The following is a 22985-nucleotide window of genomic DNA, read 5'->3' on the forward strand; positions in this document are numbered from 1 at the left end:
GATGGTCTCGATCTCCTGACCTCGTGATCCGCCCGCCTCGGCCTCCCAAAGTGCTGGGATTACAGGCTTGAGCCACCGCGCCCGGCCAAATCTGACTATTTCTCCCTCAACATTTTGCCTCCACCAGAGTCCAGGATGTTGTCATCTCTCAACTGGTTATATGCCCAATCTCCTTGTTAGTTTCCCTGCTTCTACGCTGACTGACAATTAAATCTCCACCTGGCCGTCAGAGGGTACTTTTCAAACATGAATTTGGCCATGACACTGACCTGCTTAAAACAAACAGCTTCCCATTAAACCTGGAGTCAATACCAAACTTCTTACCATGGCCCATAAGGTACCACGCCATGTGGCTCTGATTGGTCTCTCCAACTTCTCCTTCCCCTACCCTGGCTCAATAAGCTTCAGGCACTCTGTGTGCTTCCCGCTCTGCAATTCCTCATTGTTTCTCTTGTGAGTATGTTGAGGAAGGGGTGAAACAGGAGAAACACGGGATAAAGAGTGGATAGGACACGGTGGCTGCTGGTGTGTGCACACAAGAAAGGCTGGAAGAGGCCTTTCCCAGAAGTGGGGGCGAAGCCCTGCTCCACTCACCATAGCAAAGAGGTTGTCATAGCCTTTGACCTTAGTAGGCACCTTTGAGAACTTCTGGTCAAAAGCATCTGAGATGTTGTGAGCTGGGTCTGTGGAGATGATCAGCACACTCTCACGCCCCTTGGAGAGCTGGACTGCCAGACTGCAGCTGGGTAAAGGAAAAGTCAAAAGACAGGGGATGAGGGGTTGGGCTCTGTTCCCTGGGTCTGCAAGGGTAGTGGTAGTTTCCCTGGAGCAGGTGACCCAGATCAGCAGGGGCCTTGAGAGAAGAGTATGGGTTACGGTGGCATTGAGCCTCAATCCCTACAAAGGAACCCTCTCTGATTTATCTACTGACCCTTCTATGTGGACTAGAGAAATAAGGTTCAAATGACTGAGTCTGTCTGGCCTAGTGCCTGCTGCTTCTTTGCTGGGCACACAGTGGCATGGCCCAGCTGTCCAGCCAGCATAGCTTGACTCCGTGCTCCCTTCTTTAATAAGCTAAGGGGTCCCTTGCACTCCCTGGTAAGCACAGGATGGTTCAGTCCATTTGTCCAGGATAATCTGCCCCATGGACACCTCCTGCCTGTAGGTGCCTGGGACAGTCTGATCATGTGCCCTCTCCCTCGCTTTCTACCCTCACTCTCGCCTTGGGCAGGAAACACCAAGGTTTACCAAACTAGGATTGCTTGTTCTGGTGCCGCCCCTACCCACAACTCTGGATTCACTCAGGTACGGTCCAGTTGATGGGGACATCTAAGTGCTTCCCCGTCCCCCGGGCGCTGCACTTGAGCCCCAGCATGGATGGTCCAATTCAGAGGGTGCTAGGGCTGCATTGAGGAGGTCTTTCTCATCCGCTCCAGGTAACTTCCAGAGAGTGAAACCCAAAGACTCCCGCCAGCCCCCTTGCCCCGGTCGTGGTGGAAAAGCCGGTCCTTGGCCTCCCCTTCGCCCAGTGGTATATTCTACACGCCTCCTGGCCCCCGCCGCAGCCTCCTTACCTGCAGGTGGTCTTGCCCACTCCACCCTTGCCCCCGACGAAGATCCACTTCAGGCTGCGCTGCTCGATGATGTTGCTAAGCGTAGGCTCCAGCGGCTCCACATCAGGCGCATCTTCGAACTCCTCTGCCTCAACCCCCCACCCGGCCACCCCTGCCGCCATCTTGGAACTGGCTCACGTGATCCAGCGGAGCGCACCATACGAAGCACCTGCAGGGGAAATTCTCTATCACATTCCTATCGAAGCTAGAAGCATGAGTTAATTTCCTCATTACTTCCATTTTAGGACAAATATAAATTACATTTTCACTATTCTTTGCTTCCAGGGTTCACCATGTCAACCTCTGGTCTATAATTTTCCAAGGGCTCCCCCTACCTAGTGAACACATCGGTACGGTCCAGGCTACTCCCCTTCACTGATTGGGCCCTAAGTCTCGCAGCTCTCCTTTCATTGGTTACATCTTTTCTTACGTCCACCAATCACTCTCATGCTCCGGTAGCGCCAACCTCTCCTTAGCAACCAGCCAAACACCCATTCCATGCCCTTTCGGTGAAGTTTGATTCCCGGTCCGCCTTGGCCTCCATAGGCTCAACTTTATGTCCATCATTTTCCCTCTATTCTTCACGTTAGGTCCCAACCTCGCCTCAGGTCCGCCTCCTCTATTATTCAATAGGCTGTGAGCCACTTGGCTCTTGCCGCAAACCAATCATAGACAAATTGACTCAGTTGGCTGGCGATAGGTCCCGAGGCTGACAGTGGGTTAGAGTGGGTTAGAGTCCAGAGTTTTGTCCTGGACGCCCTGATCTCCCAAGCCTAGCAGGCACCATGCCTGTAATTGCGCTCCGTTTCGTAGAAGGGACCCTAATTCCTAAAAGCCTCCTTGTATTTCAAGAGAAGACTACAGTATACCATATTTCATGTTTGAACCTCTGTCCTGAAGCAGGAACACAAGCTGGGTTCCAGGCCCTTGATGAAGACCCCAGCCCATGACACTCTTAACTTTAGAGGGAGACTAGAGCCTAGAAATAACCCCAACTTCATCTGAATACTACAGCTCATAAAATAATCTGATTCTCGGGCCGGGCGCAGTGGCTCACGCCTGTAATCCTACCACTTTGGGAGGCCGAGGCGGGTGGATCACCTGAGGTCAAGAGTTCAGGACCAGCCTGGCCAAGATGGTGAAACTCCGTCTCTACTGAAAATACAAAAAATTAGCCAGGCGTGGTGGCACGCGCCTGTAATCCCAGCTACTCAGGAGGCTGAGGCAGGAGAATCGCTTGAATCCGGAGGGCAGAGGTTGCAGCGAGCCGAGATTGCGCCATTTCATTCCAGCCTCGGTGAAAGAGTGAAACTCCGTCTCAAAAAAAAAATTAATTAATTAAAAATAAATAAATAAATAAAATAGGCCGGGCGCGTTGGCTCATGCCTGTAATTCCAGCACTTTGGGAGGCCCAGGCGGGCAGATCACGAGGTCAGGAATTCAAGACCAGGCTGAGGCAGAAGAATCGCTTGAACTCGGGAGGCGGAAGCTGCAGTGAGCTGAGATAACACCACTGCACTCCAGCCTTGGCGACAGAGCGAGACTCAGTCTCAAAAAATAAAATAAAATAAAATAATAATAACAATAACAAAATAAAAAAAAATAAGCTGATTCTCAGACGGAGACCTCAGCTCCACAGAGCCCCTATGTCCCCCAAATAAGTGAGCTTTATCCAGAGATGAGTACCCAACCCAAAGATACCCCTATTTCTACTTGGGGGGCCCAGGCTAGACATGCTCTCTATTCCCTAGTTAGGGACTCAAGTTCCCAGGTGTCAGCTGAGTACACAACCCCAAATGAGGTCCTTCCCCTCACAGGGATTATTATTGGTGTCAGACGGGGATCCTAGCCCTGGAAAACGAATCTGTTCCTAGCCCCAAGTGAAACCAACTCCAGAGAGCAAGCTACAGCCCCAGTCTCAGACGACAGTCTCATTCTCCCAGAGCCCCAGTCTGGGCAACACCAGCCCGAGTACCGCTGAATTTTGAGAACCCGAGAGGCAGGGCTTGGTGGCTCACGCCTGTAATCCCAGCACTTTGGGAGGCTGAGGTGAGAGGATTGTTGGAGCCTAGGAGTTTGAGAACAGCCTGGGCAACATGACAAAACCCCGTCTCCACAAAAATAAATAAGTAAGTAAGTAAATAAATAAATAAGCCAGGCGTAGTGGCGCATGCCTGTTTTCCCAGCTACTCGGGAGGCTTTGGTGGGAGGCTCACCTCAGCCCTGAGAGGTCGAGGCTGAAGTGAGCCGTGATCACGCCTTTGCACTACAGCTTCGGAAACGGAGTGTGACTCTGTCTCCAAAACAAAACAAAACGAAAACAAAAAAACAAAAACAAAAACAAAAAAACCCCAGCAAGACTGATCCCGATGGCTCACGCCTGTAATCCCAACACTTTGGGAGGGGAGGCCAAGGTAGGAGGATCGCTTGAGGCCAGGAGTTCGAGACCAGCCTGGGTAATATAGCCAGGCGCCTGTCTCTAATTTTTAAAAAACAAGGCCGGGCGCGGTGGCTCACGTCTGTATTCCCAGCACTTTGGGAGGCCGAGGCGGGCGGATCACCTGAGGTCGGGCGTTCGAGACCAGCCTGACCAATATGGAGAAATCCTGTCTCTACTAAAAATACAAAATTAGCCGGGCATGGTGGTGCATGTCTGTAATCCCAGCTACTGGGGAGGCTGAGACAGGAGAATCGCTTGAACCTGGGAGAAGGAGGTTGCGGTGAGCCGAGATGGCGCCATTGCACTCCAGCCTGGGCAACAAGAGCGAAACTCCGTCTCAAAAAAAAGAAAAAAACAAACAAAAAAAACCCGCGAGAAGGGGGCCCCCTCCCCCTAGCCCCGCCCCTTCGGGTCGATTCCCTCATTCACCCCGCCCCGCTGCGGACGCTAGAGGCCCGGACCGCTCTTCCCGGCATGCATTACTCCGGACGAGGCGAGTCGGGCGCCAAGCGCGGGGCCGGAGCCGCCTTCCCAGAGCCCTTTGCGCGGCACCTGGCGACAAAATGGCTGCCCGAGGGAGACGGGCGGAGCCTCCAGGCCGGGAGGCGCCGGGCCCCGCGGGCGGTGGCGGTGGCGGGAGCCGTTGGGCTGAGTCGGGACCGGGGACGTCGCCCGAGAGCGGGGACGAGGAGGTGTCGGGCGCGGGTTCGAGCCCCGTATCGGGCGGCGTGAACTTGTTCGCCAACGATGGCAGCTTCCTGGAGCTGTTCAAGCGGAAGATGGAGGAGGAGCAGCGGCAGCGGCAGGAGGAGCCGCCCCCGGGTCCGCAGCGACCCGACCAGTCGGCCGCCGCCGCTGGCCCCGGGGATCCGAAGAGGAAGGGCGGTCCGGGCTCCACACTTAGCTTCGTAAGGAGCCGTGGGGGTGGGGGCGGGCGCCACGGCCTGTCCTGGCAGCGGGAGTAGGGGCCCGTGAAGGGGGATCGGGACCGAGGTCCACTTTCCGTTCTGAATGAGGGGCCCGCCTGGGTCACCCGCTGAGGATGTGGAACTTGGGTTCCCGACAGCTGGGGTCTGGGGGCGGGAGTGGGGACTCCAGGAGCCTGCCCGTGGGAACTGGGAGCTGAGGAATTCCCTTGGAATCAGCACTGTGGAGAGTGAGGAAACGTGGATATCGGGATTCCTGTTAGAGTGGTACCAGGACCTTGGGTCATGGGACCACCACTAATTGTGAGAAAAAGGGGTAAATTAAGTCTGGACTCTGAGCTATATGCGTTAGACTCAGACCACGTACTGTGTAAGGACAATTACTTACCTAGGACAATTACTTGACTTCCCTGTATCTTATTCGACCAACCTCCATTTATTGAGCACTTTACCTCGTGCTAGGCATTGTGCTAGATGCTGGTATGCAGTGGTGAGCTTATAGACAAGATCGCTGCTTTCCTGGAGCCTCTGGGCTGGCCTACCCTCATTTTCCCTAGTTGCAAAAATAGACATCATCACATCTCTTGATGTGGTGAGGGTTTTATGAGGTGATCCTGGAAAAGTGGTTAGCACAGAGCCTGTCTTCCAGGAAGGGCTAAACTGGTGGTTCTCAATTGGGGCAGTTCCCTCCACCCCCACATTTGGCAAAGTCTGGAGACATTTTTGGTTGTCAGAACTGCGGGAGGGGGTGCTAGTGACATCTATGGGTAGAGGCCAGGGATGCTGCTCAACTTCTTACCATGCGTGGGGCAGCGCCCTCCCACCCCCAAACAAAGAATAATCCAGCTCAAAATGTTAGTGCCAGGTTGAGAAACTCTGGGCTAAGTAAATAGGGCATATATTGATTTTTGGCTCTGAGCTTGCCATGTCTGTAGTGTTAAGATCAAGTCCCTGCAGCGTGGAGGAAAAAGTGTTGACTTGAGACTAACAGATTGGGGGCTCTAGTACTGGATGCTGCGTGTGATTTTGGGCAAGTGATGTAACCCCTCCAAGCCTCAGTTTCTTCATTTGTTAAAAATGAGCGTGGATTGGGTGCAGTGGCTCACACCTGTAATTCCAACATTTTGGGAGGTTGAGGTGGGTGGATCGTTTAAGCCCAGGAGTTGGAGAGCAGCCTGGACAATATGGCAAAAACCCATCTCTACAAAAAAAATTTAAAAATTAGCTGGGCATGGTGCCACACATGCCTGGAGCTCCAGCTCCCCAGGAGGCTGAGACAGGAGGATCACTTGAGCCCAGGAGATACAGGCTGCAGTGAGCCGTGATTGCACCACTGCACTCTAGCCTGGATGACAGAACAAGAGACTATCTTAAAAAAAAAAAATCAGTGTGAAATAGTCCCAGCAGGACGGGCTCTGTGGCTCATGCCTGTAATCCCAGCACGTTGAGAGGCCGAGGCGGGCGGATCACCTGAGGTCAGGGGTTCGAGACCAGCCTGGCCAACATGGTGAAACCCCCTGACTCTACTAAAAAAAATACAAAAGTTAGCCAGGCATGGTGGTGCATACCTGTAATCCCAGCTACTCGGGAGGCTGAGGCAGGAGAATCACTTGAACCTGGGAGGTGGAGGTTGCAGTGAGCTGAGATCATGCCACTGCACTCCAGCCTGGACAGTGAGACTCTGTCTCCAAACAAAACAAAACAAACAAACAAAAAGAAATGGAAATAGTCCCAGCAGCACAGGTTACTGAATGCCTGGTTGTCTGTGAAGCCTGTTGAAGCCCCTGGAGTGCAGGAAGCCCTCAATCAATGGGAGAAGGTGGGATATAGGATGAAAGGCTAGAGGAAGACTATCTTTGAGGAAAGGGTAAGGAAGGAAAAACGTCAGGACCAGCGTTGGCGTGACACCTGCGAGTGGAGGCTGAGTATCTCTTCATGAATGGGTGTAGCAGTTGTTGCATCTGTTTCATTTGTTCATTGAGGGTCCATTTTGGCTGCACCCTCAAAGAGGCCATGCCAGGCTAGGCACAGAGAAGGCAATGTTGCTTGATGTCTAAGGATGCTGTCCAGAGGCTTTGACCCACCTGACCCTGAATCAGCTGCATTGTTTGTTGTTAGCATGACTTCTCCTTCTGAAAGACTTTCCTCATCTAGGAAAAGGGGGTGGTTCTTTTTTTTTTTTTTGGAGACAGAGTCTCGCTCTTGCCCAGGCTGGAGTGCAGTGGTGGAGCCTTGGCTCACTGCAACCTCCTCCTCCAGGGTTCAAGCAATTCTGCCTCAGCCTCCCGAGTAGCTGGGATTACAGGCGCCTACCACCACTCCCGGCTAATTTTTTGTGTTTTTAGTAGAGATAGGGTTTCACCATGTTGGCCAGGCTGGTCTTAAACTCTTGACCTCAGGTGATCCCCCCTTTTCCACCTCCAAAAGTGCTGGGATTACAGGCCTGAGCCACCGTGCCTGGTCGAAAAGGGGGTGGTTCTAACTTTCATCTTAGGGTAGCTGTGAAAATGGAAGGAGATGATACATCCTCAGCACTTGGCACAGGGCTTGGCATACAGTACGTGCTCAATAAAGGGAGCTATTGCCCCCTCTTGTGGTCCCTGCTAGGGAGGGTGAGGCCTTGGCATGGAAAGTGAGGACAGAGCTGGTCCCTACTGAGGTGGGCACTCTTCTTGCTCCCTGGGAGGGCACTGCGGGCCCAGGGCAGGCGCTGAGTCGCGTGTGCTCCTCTCTGATTGCTGCGCAGGTCGGCCGGCTGGCGGAGCTGGGCGCGGCGTCAGGACGGGCCACCAGGCCGGGCTAGGAAGGTGTAGTGGGCCTCAGCGCCGCCAAGGGCGGTCCCGGCTCCTGTAACCGTTGCAGTCTTCTGTCCCTTCACCCAGGTGGGCAAACGCAGAGGCGGGAACAAACTAGCCCTCAAGACGGGAATAGTAGCCAAGAAGCAGAAGACGGAGGATGAGGTGAGCCGGCTGGGTGCAGGAGGGCCACCCACATTGCCTTTCCCTTCCAGCTTTTGTGCCCAGCCTTCTCCCTCCCTGTCTGGTATCCAGGCCTTTGCTGAGTGTGCCTGGCAGGATAGGAGGGTCCCCAGATAACTTGACTTACAATCTTTAGCTCAAACCCAGAGTCTTCCGCTGGGTGACACTGGGAATGGGTCAGCTGTCTCAGGGCAGTCCTGACCCTGGTTCCTGGCATATCCCCCCCCAAACCCATATCCCCCTTCCACAGGTATTAACAAGTAAAGGTGACGCGTGGGCCAAGTACATGGCAGAAGTGAAAAAGTACAAAGCCCACCAGTGTGGTGACGATGATAAAACTCGGCCCCTGGTGAAATGACGCCCCTCCCCCGCCTGCCCATGGCCTGGGACTCTCTGCGATGTACATAACTATTTAATGCAGTGGCAGCGGTGGCAGCCTTCCCCGAGAGGACTTAAAAGCAGAAGCAAACCGAGATGCTTCCCGCAGCCGTGGACGATTCTCCAGGACTCTTTTTTTTACCTTGAGCACTTGCCTCGTGAGACTTCATAGAACAGTGGTTTACTGTCCCCCCTTCTCACCTCCTCATTCTCTCTGGCTCTTTCTCTCTTCCTCTTCTCACCCTCCTCCCTCCCCTTAGCCATCACTTCTGGGAAGTAAAGAACTTGACTTAGTGCCGGAGCTGTGTGCTTGGTTTGTCTTCTTTGCGCTGTTGGACCTAAGCCTTCCCCTGGTAACTGGCATTGTACCTGTCAAAGCCTGGGTCTGGCCTGGTAAGGAGCAGGATATGGAGGGGGTAGGAAGGACAGGGGCACATCCCCTCCTGTAGGCCTGGACTTTCCCCAAGACCCATCTCCCCTCACTGCTGCATCCCCACCATGCCACCTTAGGCTCACTTTCTCTTCACAGTTCCATTTTGGCTGGGCCGAAGCTGTTGCATTGTGCATTTAGCAGACACTTAGGAGCATCTGTTATGTGCCAGGGTTCTGCAAGGCTCCGGGGCGACAGCTGGGAACACAGCAGACCACACCCTCCCTGCCCTTACAGAAGCAGACAGACACAGACAAAAAGGGGAAGCCCTTTTGCAGCTAGGGAGGAAGGGGGTATGTCTTTTAGGTGACATTTGATTAGAGTCCTGAGGGAGATAAGACAGAGTCCCAGGCAGAGGAATAGCCAGGTCGGAGAGGGCTTGGGCCTGATGGAGGCCTCATAAGTGAGGAGGAGGACGGATGGATTCTAAGGGGAGAATTCAGGATTTTGTTCTTTTTTTTTTTTTTTTTGGAGATGGTCTTGCTCTGTCACCCAGGCTAGAGTGCAGTGCTACGATCACAGCTCATTGCCTCACTGTAGCCTCGACTTCCCGGCCTCCTCCCACCTCAGCCCCACAAGTAGCAGTGACCACAGATTCACACCACCACGCTCTGCTAGTTTTTTGATTTTTTTTGTAGAGATGGGGTCTCCCTATGTTGCCCAGGCTGGTCTCCAACTCCTGGGCTTAAGCAGCCCTCTCACCCTCACCTCAACCTCCTAAAGTGCAAGGATTACCAGTATGAGCCATTCTCGGCCCAGGATTTTATTCTTTTTTTTTTTTTTTTTTTTGAGACGGAGTCTTGTCTCTATCACCCAGGCTGGAGTGCAGTGACGCGATCTCAGCTCACTGCAACGTCCGCCTCCTGTGTTCAAGCAATTCTCCTGCCTCAGCCTCCCGAGTAGCTGGAATTACAGGCGCTGGCCACCATGCCTGGCTAATTTTTGTATTGTTAGTAGAGACAGGGTTTCACCATGTTGGCCAGGCTGGTCTCGAACTTCTGACCTCAGGTGATCCACCTCAGCCAAAGTGCTGGGATTACAGGCCTGAGCCACCGTGTCATGCCTGGGATTTTAAGTGAGGAGAAGGCTTTGGAGGGTATTTGAGGTAGCAACATCATATGTTTTATATCTTCAGGGGATCCCTCTGGCTCCTGTGGGGAGTAGACTGAAGGGGGCTGAGGGTAGAACCTGGGAGACTGGGGAGGGGAGTGGAGGGGACTGTATCTTGGTAGCAGAGGAGGTGAGGAATGCTGAGAGCTGAATTCCGTGGGGCTGTGTGCTCTGCTGGGGGAAAGGCCACTCAGTCCTCCAGCTACTTGAAGCCCTTCCAGGGAGGCTGGAGTCTGTCCCTTCCATATGCATACACCCTCAAGAGAAAGAGGGTGAGGGGGTTCTCTGTCCAACCTTGCAGAACATGATCATTGACACAGACCTCCCAGCCCTTCCATGCCCTCCTCCTGGCTCCATTGTGCATGCTGTTGGAGCCAGAAGCTGCCCGGCTCCACCTGTTCTCCAAACCCACACAGGTTTTAAGATGCTTTTGCCTCCCAACTCAAACCTGCTGAACCTGGAGCAATGTTGGGGGCCCCCTAGCTATAGGTTCACCCCAGTCTTCCCAGGCAGGAATGGCAGCAGCTAAGCAGCCTTGGCATTCCTACCCAGCTTAGGGCTGAGCCCTTTTCCACTTTCTTTTTTTTTCTTTTTTGAGATAAGTTCTCCCTGTGTCACCTAGGCTGGAGTGCAGTGGTGAAATTACAGCTCACTGTAGCCTCAACCTCCTGGGCCGAAGTGATCCTCCCACCTCAGCCTCCTGGGTGAGGTCTACAGGCATGTGCCATCAGACACGGCTCATTTTTTTGTATTTTTTTGTAGAGACGAAGTCTCGCCATGTTGCTCAGGCTGGTCGGGAACTCCTGGGCTCAAACCATCTTCCTGCCTTGGCCTCCCGAAGTGCTGGGATTACAGGTGTGAGCCACTGCACCCAGCCCTCTCCTTCCACTTTTTTTTTTTTTTTTTTTTTTTTGAGATAGGCTCACTCTGCCCCCAGGCTGGAGTGCAATGGCATGATTTCGGCTCACTGCAACCTCTGCCTTCCAGGTTCAAGCAATCCTCCTGCCTCAGCTTCCCAAGTAGCTGGGACTATATGAGTGTGCCACCACACCAGGCTAATTTTTATCTTTTTGGTAGAGCCGGGGTTTCCTGATTTCAAGTGATCTGCCGCCTTAAGGATTACTGGTATGAGCCACCGTGCCTGGCCCCTCCTTCCACTTTCAATCAAAAGAGGACCAAGACGCAGAGAAACACGGCCTCAGCAAGTAGAGGGTGGAAGGCAGAGGGCTGTGGTCCTGGAAGTGGGCTGAGGTGGGCCCATCCCAGCACACCACAGGCTCTCAGATTTGCCAGATGCAGTCTGTGGAGGTTGGGGTGGGGCATTTACTCTTGTAACAAATGATGAGCATCTGTTATGTGAAGTCATTTACCCAAAAAGACAAAAATCCGCCCAGCCCAGAATGGTGGCTCACATCTGTAATCCCAGTGACTGGGGAGGCTGAGACACAGGTGGATCACTTGAGCCCAGGAGTTCGAGACCAGTCTGAACAATATAGCAAGACCTTTCTTGCTAGAAAAAGTAAAAGTTGGCTGGGCGCCGTGGCTCATGCCTGTAATCCCAGCTCTTTGGGAGGCCAAGGCGGGCAGATCACTTGAGGCTAGGAGTTTGAAACCAGCCTGGCCAACGTGGTACAACCCCGTCTCTACTAAAATTACAAAAAATTAGCCGGGTGTGGTGGCACACACCTGTAATAGCAGCTATTCGCTATTCGGGAGGCTGAGGCAGGAGAATCTCTTGAATCTGGGAAGGCAAAGGTTGCAGTGAGCCAAGATGGTGCTACTGTACTTCAGCCTGGGCAACAGAGTGATTCCGTCTCAAAAAACAACAAAAAAAAAGGCTGGGCGCGGCAGCTCGCACCTGTAATCCCAGTACTTTGGAGGCCGAAGCAGGCGAATCATGAGGTCAGGAGATCCAGACCATCCCAGCCAACATGGTGAAACCCTGTTTCTACTAAAAATAAAAAAAAAAAATTAGCCGGGCGTGGTGGCAGGTGCCTGTAGTCCCAGCTACTTGGGAGGCTGAGGCAGAAGAATGGCGGGAACCCAGGAGGCGGAGCTTGCAGTGAGCTGGGATCGTGCCACTGTACTTCAGCCTGGGCAACAAAGTGAGATTCTGTCTCAAAAAAAAAAAAAAACAACCTAGCTGTCATGGTGGCTCACACCTAAAATCCCAGCACTTTGGGAGGCTGAGGTGGGTAGGTGGGCGGATCACAAGGTCAGGAGTTTAAAACAAGCCTGACCAACATGATGAAACCCCATCTCTACTAAAAGTACAAAAATTAGCTGGGGGTGGCGGTGCACGCCTGTAATCCCAGCTACTTGGGAGGCTGAGGCAGGAGAATCGCTTGAACCGGGGAGGTGGAGGTTACAGTGACTATACCAGCCTGGGCGACAGAGTGAGACTCCGTCTCAAAAAAAAAAAAGAATAGGATACCTTTCCTGTTTCACTTCCTGCTAACAAACAATAAGGTTTTTCTACTTTAGTTTGCACGTGGGCTGAAAGGTCTCTCCCATGGCCAGGCGCTGTGGCTCACGCCTGTAATCCCAGCACTTTTGGAGGCCGAGGCGGGCAGATCACGAGGTCAGGAGATCCGAGACCATCCTGGCTAACATGGTGAAACCCCGTCTCTATAAAAATACAAAAAATTAGCCGGGTGTGGCAGCAGGCGCTTGTAGTCCCAGCCACTTGGGAGGCTGAGGCAGGAGACTGGCGTGAACCCGGGAGGCTGAGCTTGCAGTGAGCTGAGATGGCGCTACTGTACTCCAGCCTGGGCGACTAGAGAGATTCTGTCTCAAAAAAAAGAAAGGTCTCTCCCTCCTACTTTGGGGAGCTAGCTCAGGTGTGACTTTGGCCTTGGGGATGGACTATGGGGGGAAGGAACACAGGAAGGTAATGGAGCCATCCCTGCCTCCTCCTCCCCCAAAGCCACCAGCAGAGACTGGATCTTTAAAAAGCAACAGAAGCCTGGGAAGTAGGTCGCCCTGCAGCATCTCAGCCTCTATTCTAGTGTCAAGAGGCAGGAGAGGCTGAAAGCCCAGGCACATCCCTTTACAGTACTTACCCGCTTTGACCTTAGAAAAGTCTGAAGAGGGAGGAGAATGAAATCCAGGTTTTGGTGAGTCACACAGCCCTGGCTTCAAACTATTCTAGAGCCTGTTGACAGTGTGATCTTGGGTAAGTCACTTAGACTTTCTGTACTTCAGGTTCTTCATCTATCAAATAGGGGTAAAATACAGAAGCATCTCTAGAGTCAAGTTCTAAAGTAAGGGCAATATTCATAGAATCTAACCCTGCCCCGCCATTGTTTAAAACAGCTAGTGCTTCCCAGGGTGAACAAGTTGGCTAGCGTTTGGGAACTGTGTTAAGTCAGTTAAGTGCTGACCTTTGAACTCAGGGGACAGTGTGATGAGAGGCTCGAGCAGGGAGGCTGTTGTAAATTGAGAACGTGTTTGTCTCGCATTTCAGATTCGTGGTTGGACACCAATTCTTCTTTCCTTTTTTTTTTTGAGACAGAGTCTCGCTCTGTCGCCCAGGCTGGAGGGCAGTGGCGCGATCTTGGCTCACTGCAAGCTCCGCCGCCTCCCGGGTTCACACCATTCTCCTGCCTCAGCCTCCCGAGAAGCTGGGACTACAGGCGCCCACCACCACGCCCAGCTAATTTCTTTGTATTTTTAGTAAAGACGGGGTTTCACCGTGTTCGCCAGGATGGTCTCCATCTCCTGACCTCGTGATCCGCCTGCTTCGGCCTCCCAAAGTGCTGGGATTACAGGTGTGAGCCACCGTGCCCGGCCCCAATTCTTCTTTTCTTTTTGAGATGGAGTCTCACTCTGTCACCCAGGCTGGAGTGCAGTGGCATGATCTCGGCTCACTGCAAGCTGCGCCTCCAGGGTTCACACCATTCTCTTGCCTCAGCTGGGATTACAGGCGCCCGCCACCATGCCTGGCTATTTTTTTTGTATTTTTAGTAGAGACGGGGGTTTCACCGTGTTAGCCAGGATGGTCTCGATCTCCTGACCTGGTGATCTGCCCACCTCGGCCTCCAAAAGTGCTAGGATTACAGGTGTGAGCCACCGTGCCCGGCCAGTTGGACACCAAGTCTGTTTCTTTTGGCATGGAGTGCTTCTAATTGAGCTAAGTTTGCCAGGCATAGGGCTGTTGTGAGATTTGCATGAGATAACATTTGGCCTTTTTTCTTTCTTTTTTTTTTTGAGACAGTCTCGCTCTGTTGCCTACGCTGGAGTGAAGTGGCATGATCTTGACTCACTGCAACCTCCACCCCCCTGTTCAAGCAATTCTCCTGCCTCAGCCTCCTGAGTAGCTGGGATTATAAGCGCAGGCCACCACTCCTGGCTAATTTTTCATTTTTGCTTTCTTGTTTTTTGAGACGGAGTCTTGCTCTGTGGCCCAGGCTGGAGTGCTGTGGCGGGATCTCAGCTCACTGCAAGCTCTGCCTCCCGGGTTCAGCCATTCTCCTGCCTCACCCTCCGGAGTAGCTGGGACTACAGGCGCCCGCCACCTCGCCCCGCTAGTTTTTTGTATTTTTAGTAGAGACGGGGTTTCACCGTGTTAGCCAGGATGGTCTCGATCTCCTGACCTCGTGATCCGCCCGTCTCGGCCTTTTTTTGTATTTTTAATAGAGACAGGGTTTCACCATGTTAGCCAGGATGGTCTCAATCTCCTGATCTCGTGATCTGCCCTCGGCCTCTCGAAGTGCTGGGATTACAGGTGTGAGCCACTGCACCCGGTGTTAATGAGATAACATTTGGAAACTGCTTGATATGCAGTAGGTGCTTAAGAAATAGGAAAATAGGCCGGGCATGGTGGTTCATGCCTGTAATACCAGCACTTTGGGAGGCCAAGGCGGGTGGATCACCTGAGGTCGGGAGTTCGAGACCAGCCTGACCAAAATGGAGAAACCCCATCTCTACTAAAAATACAAAAATTAGCCGGGCGTGGTTGTGGGCGCCTGTAGTCCCAGGTACTTGGGAGGCTGAGACAGGAGAATAGCTTGAACCCCGGAGGCACAGGTTGCAGTGAGCTAAGATCCCACCATTGCATTCCAGCCTGGGCAACAGAGCGCAACTCTGTCTCAGAAATAAAGAAATAGGAAAACACTGGGCTGGGCACAGTGGCTCACACCTGTAATCCCAGCACTTTGGGAGTCGAGACGGGTGGACCACCGGAGGTCAGGAGTTCAAGACCAGCCTGGCCAACATAGCAAAACCCCATCTCTTCTAAATATGCAAAAAATTAGCCTGGCATGGTGGCAGACGCCTGTAATTCCAGCTACTCGGAAGGCTGAGGCAGGAGAATCACTTGAACCCAGAGGCGGAGGTTGCAGTGAGCCGAGATTGAGACATTGCACTCCAGCCGGTACAATGAGGGAGAGACACCGTCTCAAAGAAAAAACGCCAGGTGCGGTGGCTCCCGCTTGTAATCCTAACACTTTGGGAGGCCGAGGGGGGCGGAGTGAGGTCAAGAAATTAAGACCATCCTGGTCAACATTGTGAAACCCCATTTCTACTAAAAATACCAAAAAAAAAAAAAAAAAAAAAATAGCTGGGCGTGGCTCATTAGCAGGTCGTGGTGGCACATGCGTGTAATCCCAGCTACTCGGGAGGCTAAGGCGGGAGAATCGCTTGAACCCGGGAGGCGGAGGTTACGATAAGCTGAGATCGGGCCACTGCACTTCAGCCTGGCAACAGAGCGAGACTCCGCCTCAAAAACAAAACAAAACAAACAAAAAAAAGACAGAAAAACAAAAACAAAAACAAAAAAAACCCAAAAACCCAAAACCTTGTCCTGATTCAGCACTCAAATTCACCAGCTGGAGAGGAAGAAAAAATTCCTTGACCACACGAGGGCCAACAATGTGGACCACACATGCAGCAGGGGCTACTTTCTTCTGCCCCAAGGCTTGCGCAGGGCCGCTGGAAATTTGCCATATTATATGAAGGGGGTGAACCTTAACAAATTGTCTCCTGCATCCCAAACTCGCTCCCCATCCGATCTTTATCTGGGGCAGCCCCCAGATTTGACCAGAAAGCTCTTATCGTTCACACCCGCCCCAGGAACTCCCAATCCAGCCCCAGCTCCCCAGTCTCACTCTTCTGTTCCCCATGCACCTCGGTTGGTCTAGAGACCCTCCTCCCAATTTGATTCTCAGCCAAAACCCCAACGTGCGGCGACCCTGGCGCGTGGCAGGACGGGATTTGTAGTTCCAGGATTTATCGGAGGGTGGGGGAGAGGGAGGCCTTTACGCATGCGTTTGCGGCGGCTTTCTGCACGTGTTTCTCAGCCCAGGTTTCAGTCCAGCGCAACTAGCTACCTCGGAATCCCAACAGCTCCTTTAGGGTGTTTTCCGCGATTCTTCGAGTGGAGTTAGGCGCCTGCCGACATTTCCCTAACCTTGGAGGCCCAGTACTTGCTTTTCATGAATGAACGGAGCCGGAACTGACTTTGCCTACGGCAAGTGGGTTGAGATAGCTGTTCCCCTTCTTCAGGAAGGGGCAGAAATTGACCTGTGCCTCTCGAGGGTCAAAAAGTTCCTCAGATCAGGGCTGGGTTGTTCTTTGGGATTAGAGCCGGTGAATTCATTAAATATCGGCTTAGGGAGGGACTGAATACAGTAAAAGAACAGCCTTGAGCCTTGGAGGGTAAAGCCACGTTTTTAAGGGACAAGTTAGAGCTGGCCAGGTGATGCTTAACTTGGATGATCTCTAATCGCGCGAACTGCTCTTTTACCCATTTGACAAGTGGGGAAACTGAGGCTTCAAGTGGCAGGAGGTCTCCCACTTTGTTATCGGCAGGACAGGGAGGGGAAACCAGGACGCTCCAGGGTCTCCAGCTCTTTACCATCTGCTCCTCTCTCGAGAAGGAAAAACGGTGCCCTACTGTCTTCAGACGTCGCAAGGATCGCGAAGATTTCTTTCTTCATGACCCTGCTCTTGCCAGAATTGCCTGCGCTGTTCCACCTCATTCAACTTCAGGTAGGGAAAGGGATGAGGCCTGGTTCAAAGTTTATTTTATTAGTTCATTTCGTTTTATTCAAAAACGAAATATATCCTTGTGGCTTTTTTATCTCCTTGTAAAAACTGTCAAAACAGTACGGGAAAATAATGCAAAAATTGGTGGAGGCTTCTGTAGGAATCCGGCTTATCTCAGGCACTTACTTTGTCCTGCTTTCTTTCCTTTGTCTCTCTCTGGGCTGTAAAGACCATGCTCAACTCTTGCGCGCACACAGCGTACTCCTCCCAAGTACCTCTGGATGGGGGAAGGGAGGCACATTTCAATTTTTAGTGGAGGAAGGTGACAAGGAGGTCGCTGGTTCTGGCCGAGGGGTTCCTGGATCCATCACACACAGAAAGTCCCCACGCGCTACCAAACTCCTGGTTGCAGCTAAAGAGCTTGCGGTCAGGTCAGTGTAAAATGCTAGGAAAACGAGACACTGGGAGGACCGGCCGGCTAGAGAGGCCAAAGAAACGGCAACTCTTTCGTCACGTGACCGGGCCTCGTCTCAGCCCGGGTTTCCCAAGTGCCAGGGCACGTGTGAAGGTTGAACTTTCCGATTGGCTCGGCAGGACCAGTTTAAACGGAGTACGGGAGCCGCGGCGGCTCACCTACGGCCGCGTTTTTCTTTTTTTTTCTTTTTCTTTCTTTTTTTTTTTTTTTAAATTCTCTCTCTTTGGCTCCCTCCTTCCGCGCGAGTCTCTGGAGAAGCCGCAGCGCGAATTGCCGCCGCTGCTGCCCGGGGCCGGGTAAGTGGGTCTCACTCAGCCCGACCCTCTTGGCCCCGGCTTGCGTCGACCCCCGCCGGGCACCGGGCCTGCGCCGCGCGCGGCCCGGGCGTCGGGGCCGCGCCCGACCGGGAAAGGCCGGGAACCCGGTTGGGCCCGATCCTCCTGGCTGCTAGAACGGGTCGGGCGGGGGAGGGGGGAACCGAGCAGAGCTTAGGGGGTGGGGCCTCGGAGCCAGGCCATGTCGGGGCTCAGCAAGAAGAGGGCCAGTGGGACTGCTGGGGTCGGGCTGGAGGGGATCTGATTGGGGGAAGCGTCTGGGGACTGCTTGGGGCCTGATTGGGGGACGTCGCGAGGATCGGGTGTGTGTAGGGGCCTGTTTCGGTGGGGCTTGGTTGGGTCTGATTGGGGGAGGCCGCACTGAAAAGTTGAGCGGGGAGGGGGGAGGGGAGCTTGTTGGGCCCTGACAGGGAGGGGCGTCAGACTTCGGCCTAGAGGGTTTTCCTGGATCTGACTTCGAGGCGTCGCTGGGATCCGTTGAGGGGAATGCCCCGGGGGGTGTTCACCCAGGCCGAACTGGGGGAGGCTGCAAGGATAGGGCCAGGGGTTTACCGACACGAGGTGGTGGGGGTCTCTGCCGAACTTGACTGGGAGAGGCAACAGAGATCCGTCAGCAGGGGTTACTGCTGACTGGGTCGGAGGGGATTTCAGGGAGAGCCTTGGCCAGACCTGATTGGGGAAGGCGACTGGGATCTGTCCAGGGGGCTCCTATAGTGGGTTGGCCGGGCTTGGCTGGCTCTCATTCGAAGAGGCAACAGAGACCTATCTGGGGACTGCTTTGGGCCTGATTAAGGGGAATTCTTAGAATTTGGCTAGGCCACAGAGAGGGATATCTGGCATCCGCTGAGCTTGAAGGGCAGGAACAGGGGACAGGCGAGATCAGGACGATCGTCTTGGGACGGTGCATCTGGGGAAGCTCAGAAATTGGACTAGGGCAGGAGGCCTCTGGGGTCTGGCAGAGGTTAAGGGCCGAGTGTCGGGGGAAGGGGACTCTTCAGGGACTGTGCCTGCACGGAAGAGACCACGGGGGCCGGGGCGCTATCACGGTCTGGGGCGGGGCCCCTGGATGTGGAGGCGGCTGGGCCCTCGCCCAGCCGCTGCGAGGGAGGTAGAAGCCTTCGGGCTCAGAGCCGGGGTCGGCGGCATGGGCCACCCTGGGACGAGGGCTCTTCGCTGGGTCCCGTGAGGATCCGCCGGGCCCCGCCGCCGCCGCCTGTGGCCCGCTTCCACATCCCCCCTCCCGCGCTCCCGAGCCCGCGACTGCGCGGCCGAGGATGGCGCAGCTGGCGGGGACCCCGCACTTGGGCGGGTGTGGATCGGAGGCCTCCGCCTGTCCGTCGAGGGCGTTCCCGTCATCATGCGGCCACCGCGGCCTCAGGGGCTCCACCTGGGTCTCACACAGAGCCTCAGAGACCCAGCGCTGACCCCGGCCCCTACCCCCGCAGCTTGCCTTGCGCCATGGACTGGCAGCCAGACGAGCAGGGCCTGCAGCAGGTCCTGCAGCTGCTCAGAGACTCACAGTCGCCCAACACAGCCACTCAGCGCATCGTGCAGGATGTATCCTTCCTTCCTTCTGGGGCTAGGGGAACCGGGTAGATGTATGCAGTTTCCAAAGGCCAGAGAGAGAAAGAGAGGGACTGACTCCCCCAGTCCCCAGTTTTTTTCTGCTGTGAGGAGGATCTGCCCTGGACAGAGAAGGATTAGAATTCCTGGGTCCCATTTCCAGAGCTGCGGGGATTGTTATGGAAAATGATGAAAATTCCTAATGTTCTTTGAACGCCAGCATCCACTCCATTAACTGTGCCCTGGCCCTCACAGGGTGGCTCATGCCTGTAATCAGAGCACTTTGGTAGGCCGAGGCAGGTAGATCGCTTGAGCCCAGGAGTTTGAGACCAGCCTGGGCAATATAGGGAGACCCCCCCCCCCATCTCTACAAAAAATACAAAAAATAGCTGGGTGTGGTGGCATGCACATGTAGTCCCAGCTACTTGGGAGGATGAAGTGAGAGGATGGCTAGAGCCCAGGAGGTAGAGGTTGAGGTGAGTTGAGATTGTGCCACTGTGCTCCAGCCACCCCGGGCAACAGAGGCGGACTGCGTCTCAAAAAAAAAGATACAGGCCAGGCACGGTGGCTCACGCCTGTAATCCCAGCACTTTGGGAGGCCGAGGTGGACGGATTGCCTGAGGTCAGGAGTTTTGAGACCAGCCTGGCCAACATGGAGAAACCCTGTCTCTACTAAAAATACAAAAATTAAGCCAGATGTGGTGGCAGAAGCCTGTAATCTCAGCTAATCAGGAGGCTGAGGCAGGAGAATCGCTTGAACCTGGGAGGCGGAGGTTGTAGTGAGCCGAGATCGCGCCACTGCACTCCAGCCTAAGTGACAAGAGTGAGACTCTGTCTCAAAATAAATAAATGAATAAATAAATAAATGTTTAAACAATGAGCATGACTCATTCCAAAATTTGGATTCCCTCTTTTTTTTTTTAAAAAAAAAAAAGGTACCATGGCCTGTTACTGGGGAGAGTTGACTAGTAGCTGCCACTTTAAGAGGAGTGGTATTCTCCTTTCCTCTCCTGCTCTGGCTGGGTCTTCAGGAGTGGATGGGAAACTAAGATATTTCCGCCCAACTCCTTGTATGATTTTTTTTTTTTTTGAGATGGAGTCTTGTTTTGTCACCCAGAGTGGAGTGCAATGGCGTGATCTCGGCTTACTGCAACCTTCACCTGCTGGGTTCAAGCAATTCTTCCACCTCAGCCTCCCAAGTAACTGGGAATAGAGGCATGCACGCATCATGCCCGGCTAATTTTTTTGTATATTTAGTAGAGATGGGTTTCACCATGCTGGCCAGGCTAGTCTTGACCTTGTGATCCGCCCACCTCAGCCTCCCAGAAAGTGCTGGGATTACAGGTGTGAGCCACCACACCTGGCCCCTTGTATGAATTTGACGTGTCTGAGGTGCTCTGTGTCATTGTGGGCTTATTAGGGAGTGGGATCCCCCAGGAGCTAGCAGCCTGGTCCCAGTGGTCAGAGATAGTGTCAGGTACATAGTGAGGGGGCCTGGCCAGGCAAGGCTTCTGTCTTCCAAGTCCCTTAACAGCCTGGCAGAAACTCAAACAACTCAATCAGTTTCCTGACTTCAACAACTACCTGATTTTCGTCCTGACCAGACTCAAGTCAGAAGGTACGCCCTCTGCTCCCTTCCATGCGATCGGGACCCTGCTTTCTCCCCCGTGGGCCCCTGAACCTCAGCCTTCCTCCTCCCAGATGAGCCAACGCGCTCTCTCAGCGGCCTCATCCTCAAGAACAACGTGAAGGCGCACTATCAGAGCTTCCCACCCCCTGTGGCAGACTTCATCAAACAGGAGTGTCTCAACAACATTGGCGACGCCTCCTCGCTCATCCGAGCCACGATTGGTGAGAGGGGCAGTGGGGGTTGGCCTCTGAGAACACACTGAACTCTCACTCTCAGACAAGAGGCTTCTCACCATGTTAAGTGTAGTGCTTCACAGAATGCTCCAGCACCCTCTATGGCAGTACTATTACTATTGCCATTTGATAGATGAGGAAGCTGAGGCACTGAGCTATTAAGAGACCTGTCTGAGTAAGCAGCAAAAGTCAGAAACAGCTGAGGCAGTGCAGGGCCACGCTCTGGAACCACTCCCTCCTGAAACAGTCCTTCTTGCCTCTGAGACAGTCATGCAACATCTAGAATTTTGTATTAGGCCTTGGACTGAGTGCTAAGGGTATAGCAGTTAAAATACGCAGGTATTCATGTTTCAGGTGCAACGTGAACTAGGTTTTCAGCAGACCCTTTTCTGACTCTTGGAAGGTGGCCTGAGGAAGTTACAGAAAGATGACCAAGAACTGGCCGGGCGCGATGGCTCACGCCTGTAATCCCAGCACCTTTGGGAGGCTGGGGTGGGCGAATCACCTGAGGTTGAGTTCAAGACCAGCCTGGCCAACATGGTGAAACCCCGTCTCTACTTAAAAACACAAAAAACTTAGCTGGCCAGGCACAGTGGCTCACACCTGTAATCCCAGCACTTTGGGAGGCCGAGGTGGGCAGATCGTGAGGTCAGGAAATCGAGACCATCCTGGCCAAGATGGTGAAACCCCGTCTCTACTAAAAATACAAAAAATTAGCTGGGCATGGTGGTGGGCGCCTGTAGTCCCAGCTACTCGGGAGGCTGAGGCAGGAGAATGGCGTGAACCCAGGAGTTGGAGGTTACAGTGAGGCAAGATGGTGCCACTGCACTCCTGCCTGGCAATAGAGCAAGACTCCATCTCAAAAAAAAAAAAAATTAGCTGGGCATGGTGGTGAACATCTATAATCCCAGCTACTCAGGAGGCTGAGGCAGAAGAATCGCTTGAACCCAGGAGACAGAGGACACGGTGAAACCCTGTATCTACTAAAAAAAAATACAAAAATCTAGCCGGGCGAGGTGGTGGACGCTTGTAGTCCCAGCTGCTCGGGTGGCTGAGGCAGGAGAATGGCTTAAACTTGGGAGGCGGAGCTTGCAGTGAGCTGAGATCCGGCCACTGCGCTCCAGCCTGGGCGACAGAGCGAAACTCCGTCTCAAAAAAAAAGACTTTTGACTGGGCGTGGTAATTCACGCCTATAGTCCTAGCACTTTGGGAGGCCGAGGCAGGCGGATCACTTGAGGTCAGGAGTTGGAGACCAGCCTGGCCTACATGATGAAACTCCATTTCTACTAAAAATACAAAAAATTAGCTGGGAATTGTAGCTTGGTGGGGTACCTGTAATCCCAGCTACTTGGGAGGCTGAGGCAGGAGAATGGCGTGAGCCCGGGAGGCGGAGGTTGCAGTGAGCCAAGATAACGCCACTGTACTCTATCCTGGGCAATGGAGTGAGATTCCATCTCAAAAATAAAAAGTGACTTTTAGTCCCGCAAAAACCCCCAGGCCAGTAATAGGATCTGGACTTTCTGAGCTCATTCTATATGCCAGCCTCTTCGCTAAGTCATTGAAACTTACTGATAACCAGGCTGAGCGCGGTGGCGCACGCCTCTAATTCCAGCACCTCAGGTGGGTCACCTGAGGTCAGGAGTTTGAGACCAGCCTGGCCAACATGATGAAACTCTATCTCTACTAAAAATATGAAAATTTGCTGGGTGTGGAAGCAGGCACTTGTAATCCCAACTGCTTCAGAGGCTGAGGCAGGAGAATTACATGAACCCAGGAGGTGGAGGCTGCAGTGAGCTAAGATTGCGCCACTGCACTCCAGCCTGGACTACAGAGTGAGACTCCATCTCAAAAAAAAAAAAAGAGAAAAATAAACCTACTGATAATCTT

General features: G+C 53.4%; 3 protein-coding genes across 11 annotated transcripts in view; 2 read left to right on the top strand and 1 right to left on the bottom strand.

The window, feature by feature from the left end:
• GET3 (guided entry of tail-anchored proteins factor 3, ATPase) overlaps positions 1 to 1983 on the bottom strand; it is an 11206-nt gene extending 9223 nt beyond the window's left edge. Inside the window, exons 1-2 of the mRNA XM_023188800.1 lie at positions 1575 to 1983; positions 595 to 742 (exon numbers count right to left, since the gene is read on the bottom strand). Coding sequence (XP_023044568.1) covers positions 595 to 742; positions 1575 to 1735 — 309 coding nt within the window. The 5' untranslated portion in view covers positions 1736 to 1983. The remainder of the gene's footprint in view (positions 1 to 594; positions 743 to 1574) is intronic.
• Positions 1984 to 4504: 2521 nt separating this feature from the next.
• Positions 4505 to 8636, top strand: TRIR (telomerase RNA component interacting RNase). Of its 2 annotated transcripts, XM_023188801.1 has the most exons (3): positions 4505 to 4961; positions 7862 to 7939; positions 8208 to 8636. In XM_023188801.1, the coding sequence occupies exons 1-3, from the start codon at positions 4617 to 4619 to the stop codon at positions 8313 to 8315; spliced, it is 531 nt and encodes a 176-aa protein (XP_023044569.1). In that variant the 5' UTR covers positions 4505 to 4616; the 3' UTR covers positions 8316 to 8636. The 2 variants fall into 2 exon arrangements, with proteins under 2 accessions (XP_023044569.1, XP_023044570.1); XM_023188802.2 differs by lacking the exon at positions 8208 to 8636 and having other exon boundaries at positions 4543 to 4938; positions 7862 to 7938.
• A 7461-nt stretch (positions 8637 to 16097) lies between these two features.
• Positions 16098 to 22985, top strand: part of TNPO2 (transportin 2) — a 29862-nt gene continuing 22974 nt past the window's right edge. For 4 of the 8 annotated variants that reach the window (XR_003309935.1, XM_023188794.1, XM_023188799.1 and 1 more), the window contains exons 1-4: positions 17436 to 17633; positions 19118 to 19229; positions 20778 to 20853; positions 20937 to 21086. Coding sequence is in view for 7 of the 8 variants with exons in the window: in XM_023188794.1 (XP_023044562.1) it covers positions 19131 to 19229; positions 20778 to 20853; positions 20937 to 21086 (325 nt within the window). In the remaining variant the exon portion in view is untranslated. Of the gene's footprint in view, positions 16866 to 17435; positions 17634 to 17817; positions 17975 to 19117; positions 19230 to 20777; positions 20854 to 20936; positions 21087 to 22985 lie in introns of those variants that run through there. The other 4 variants (XM_023188797.1, XM_023188798.2, XM_023188796.3 and 1 more) reach the window with 3 other exon arrangements.

The sequence above is a fragment of the Piliocolobus tephrosceles genome, chromosome 21, assembly GCF_002776525.5.
Source record: "Piliocolobus tephrosceles isolate RC106 chromosome 21, ASM277652v3, whole genome shotgun sequence".
Lineage (NCBI taxonomy): Eukaryota > Metazoa > Chordata > Mammalia > Primates > Cercopithecidae > Piliocolobus > Piliocolobus tephrosceles.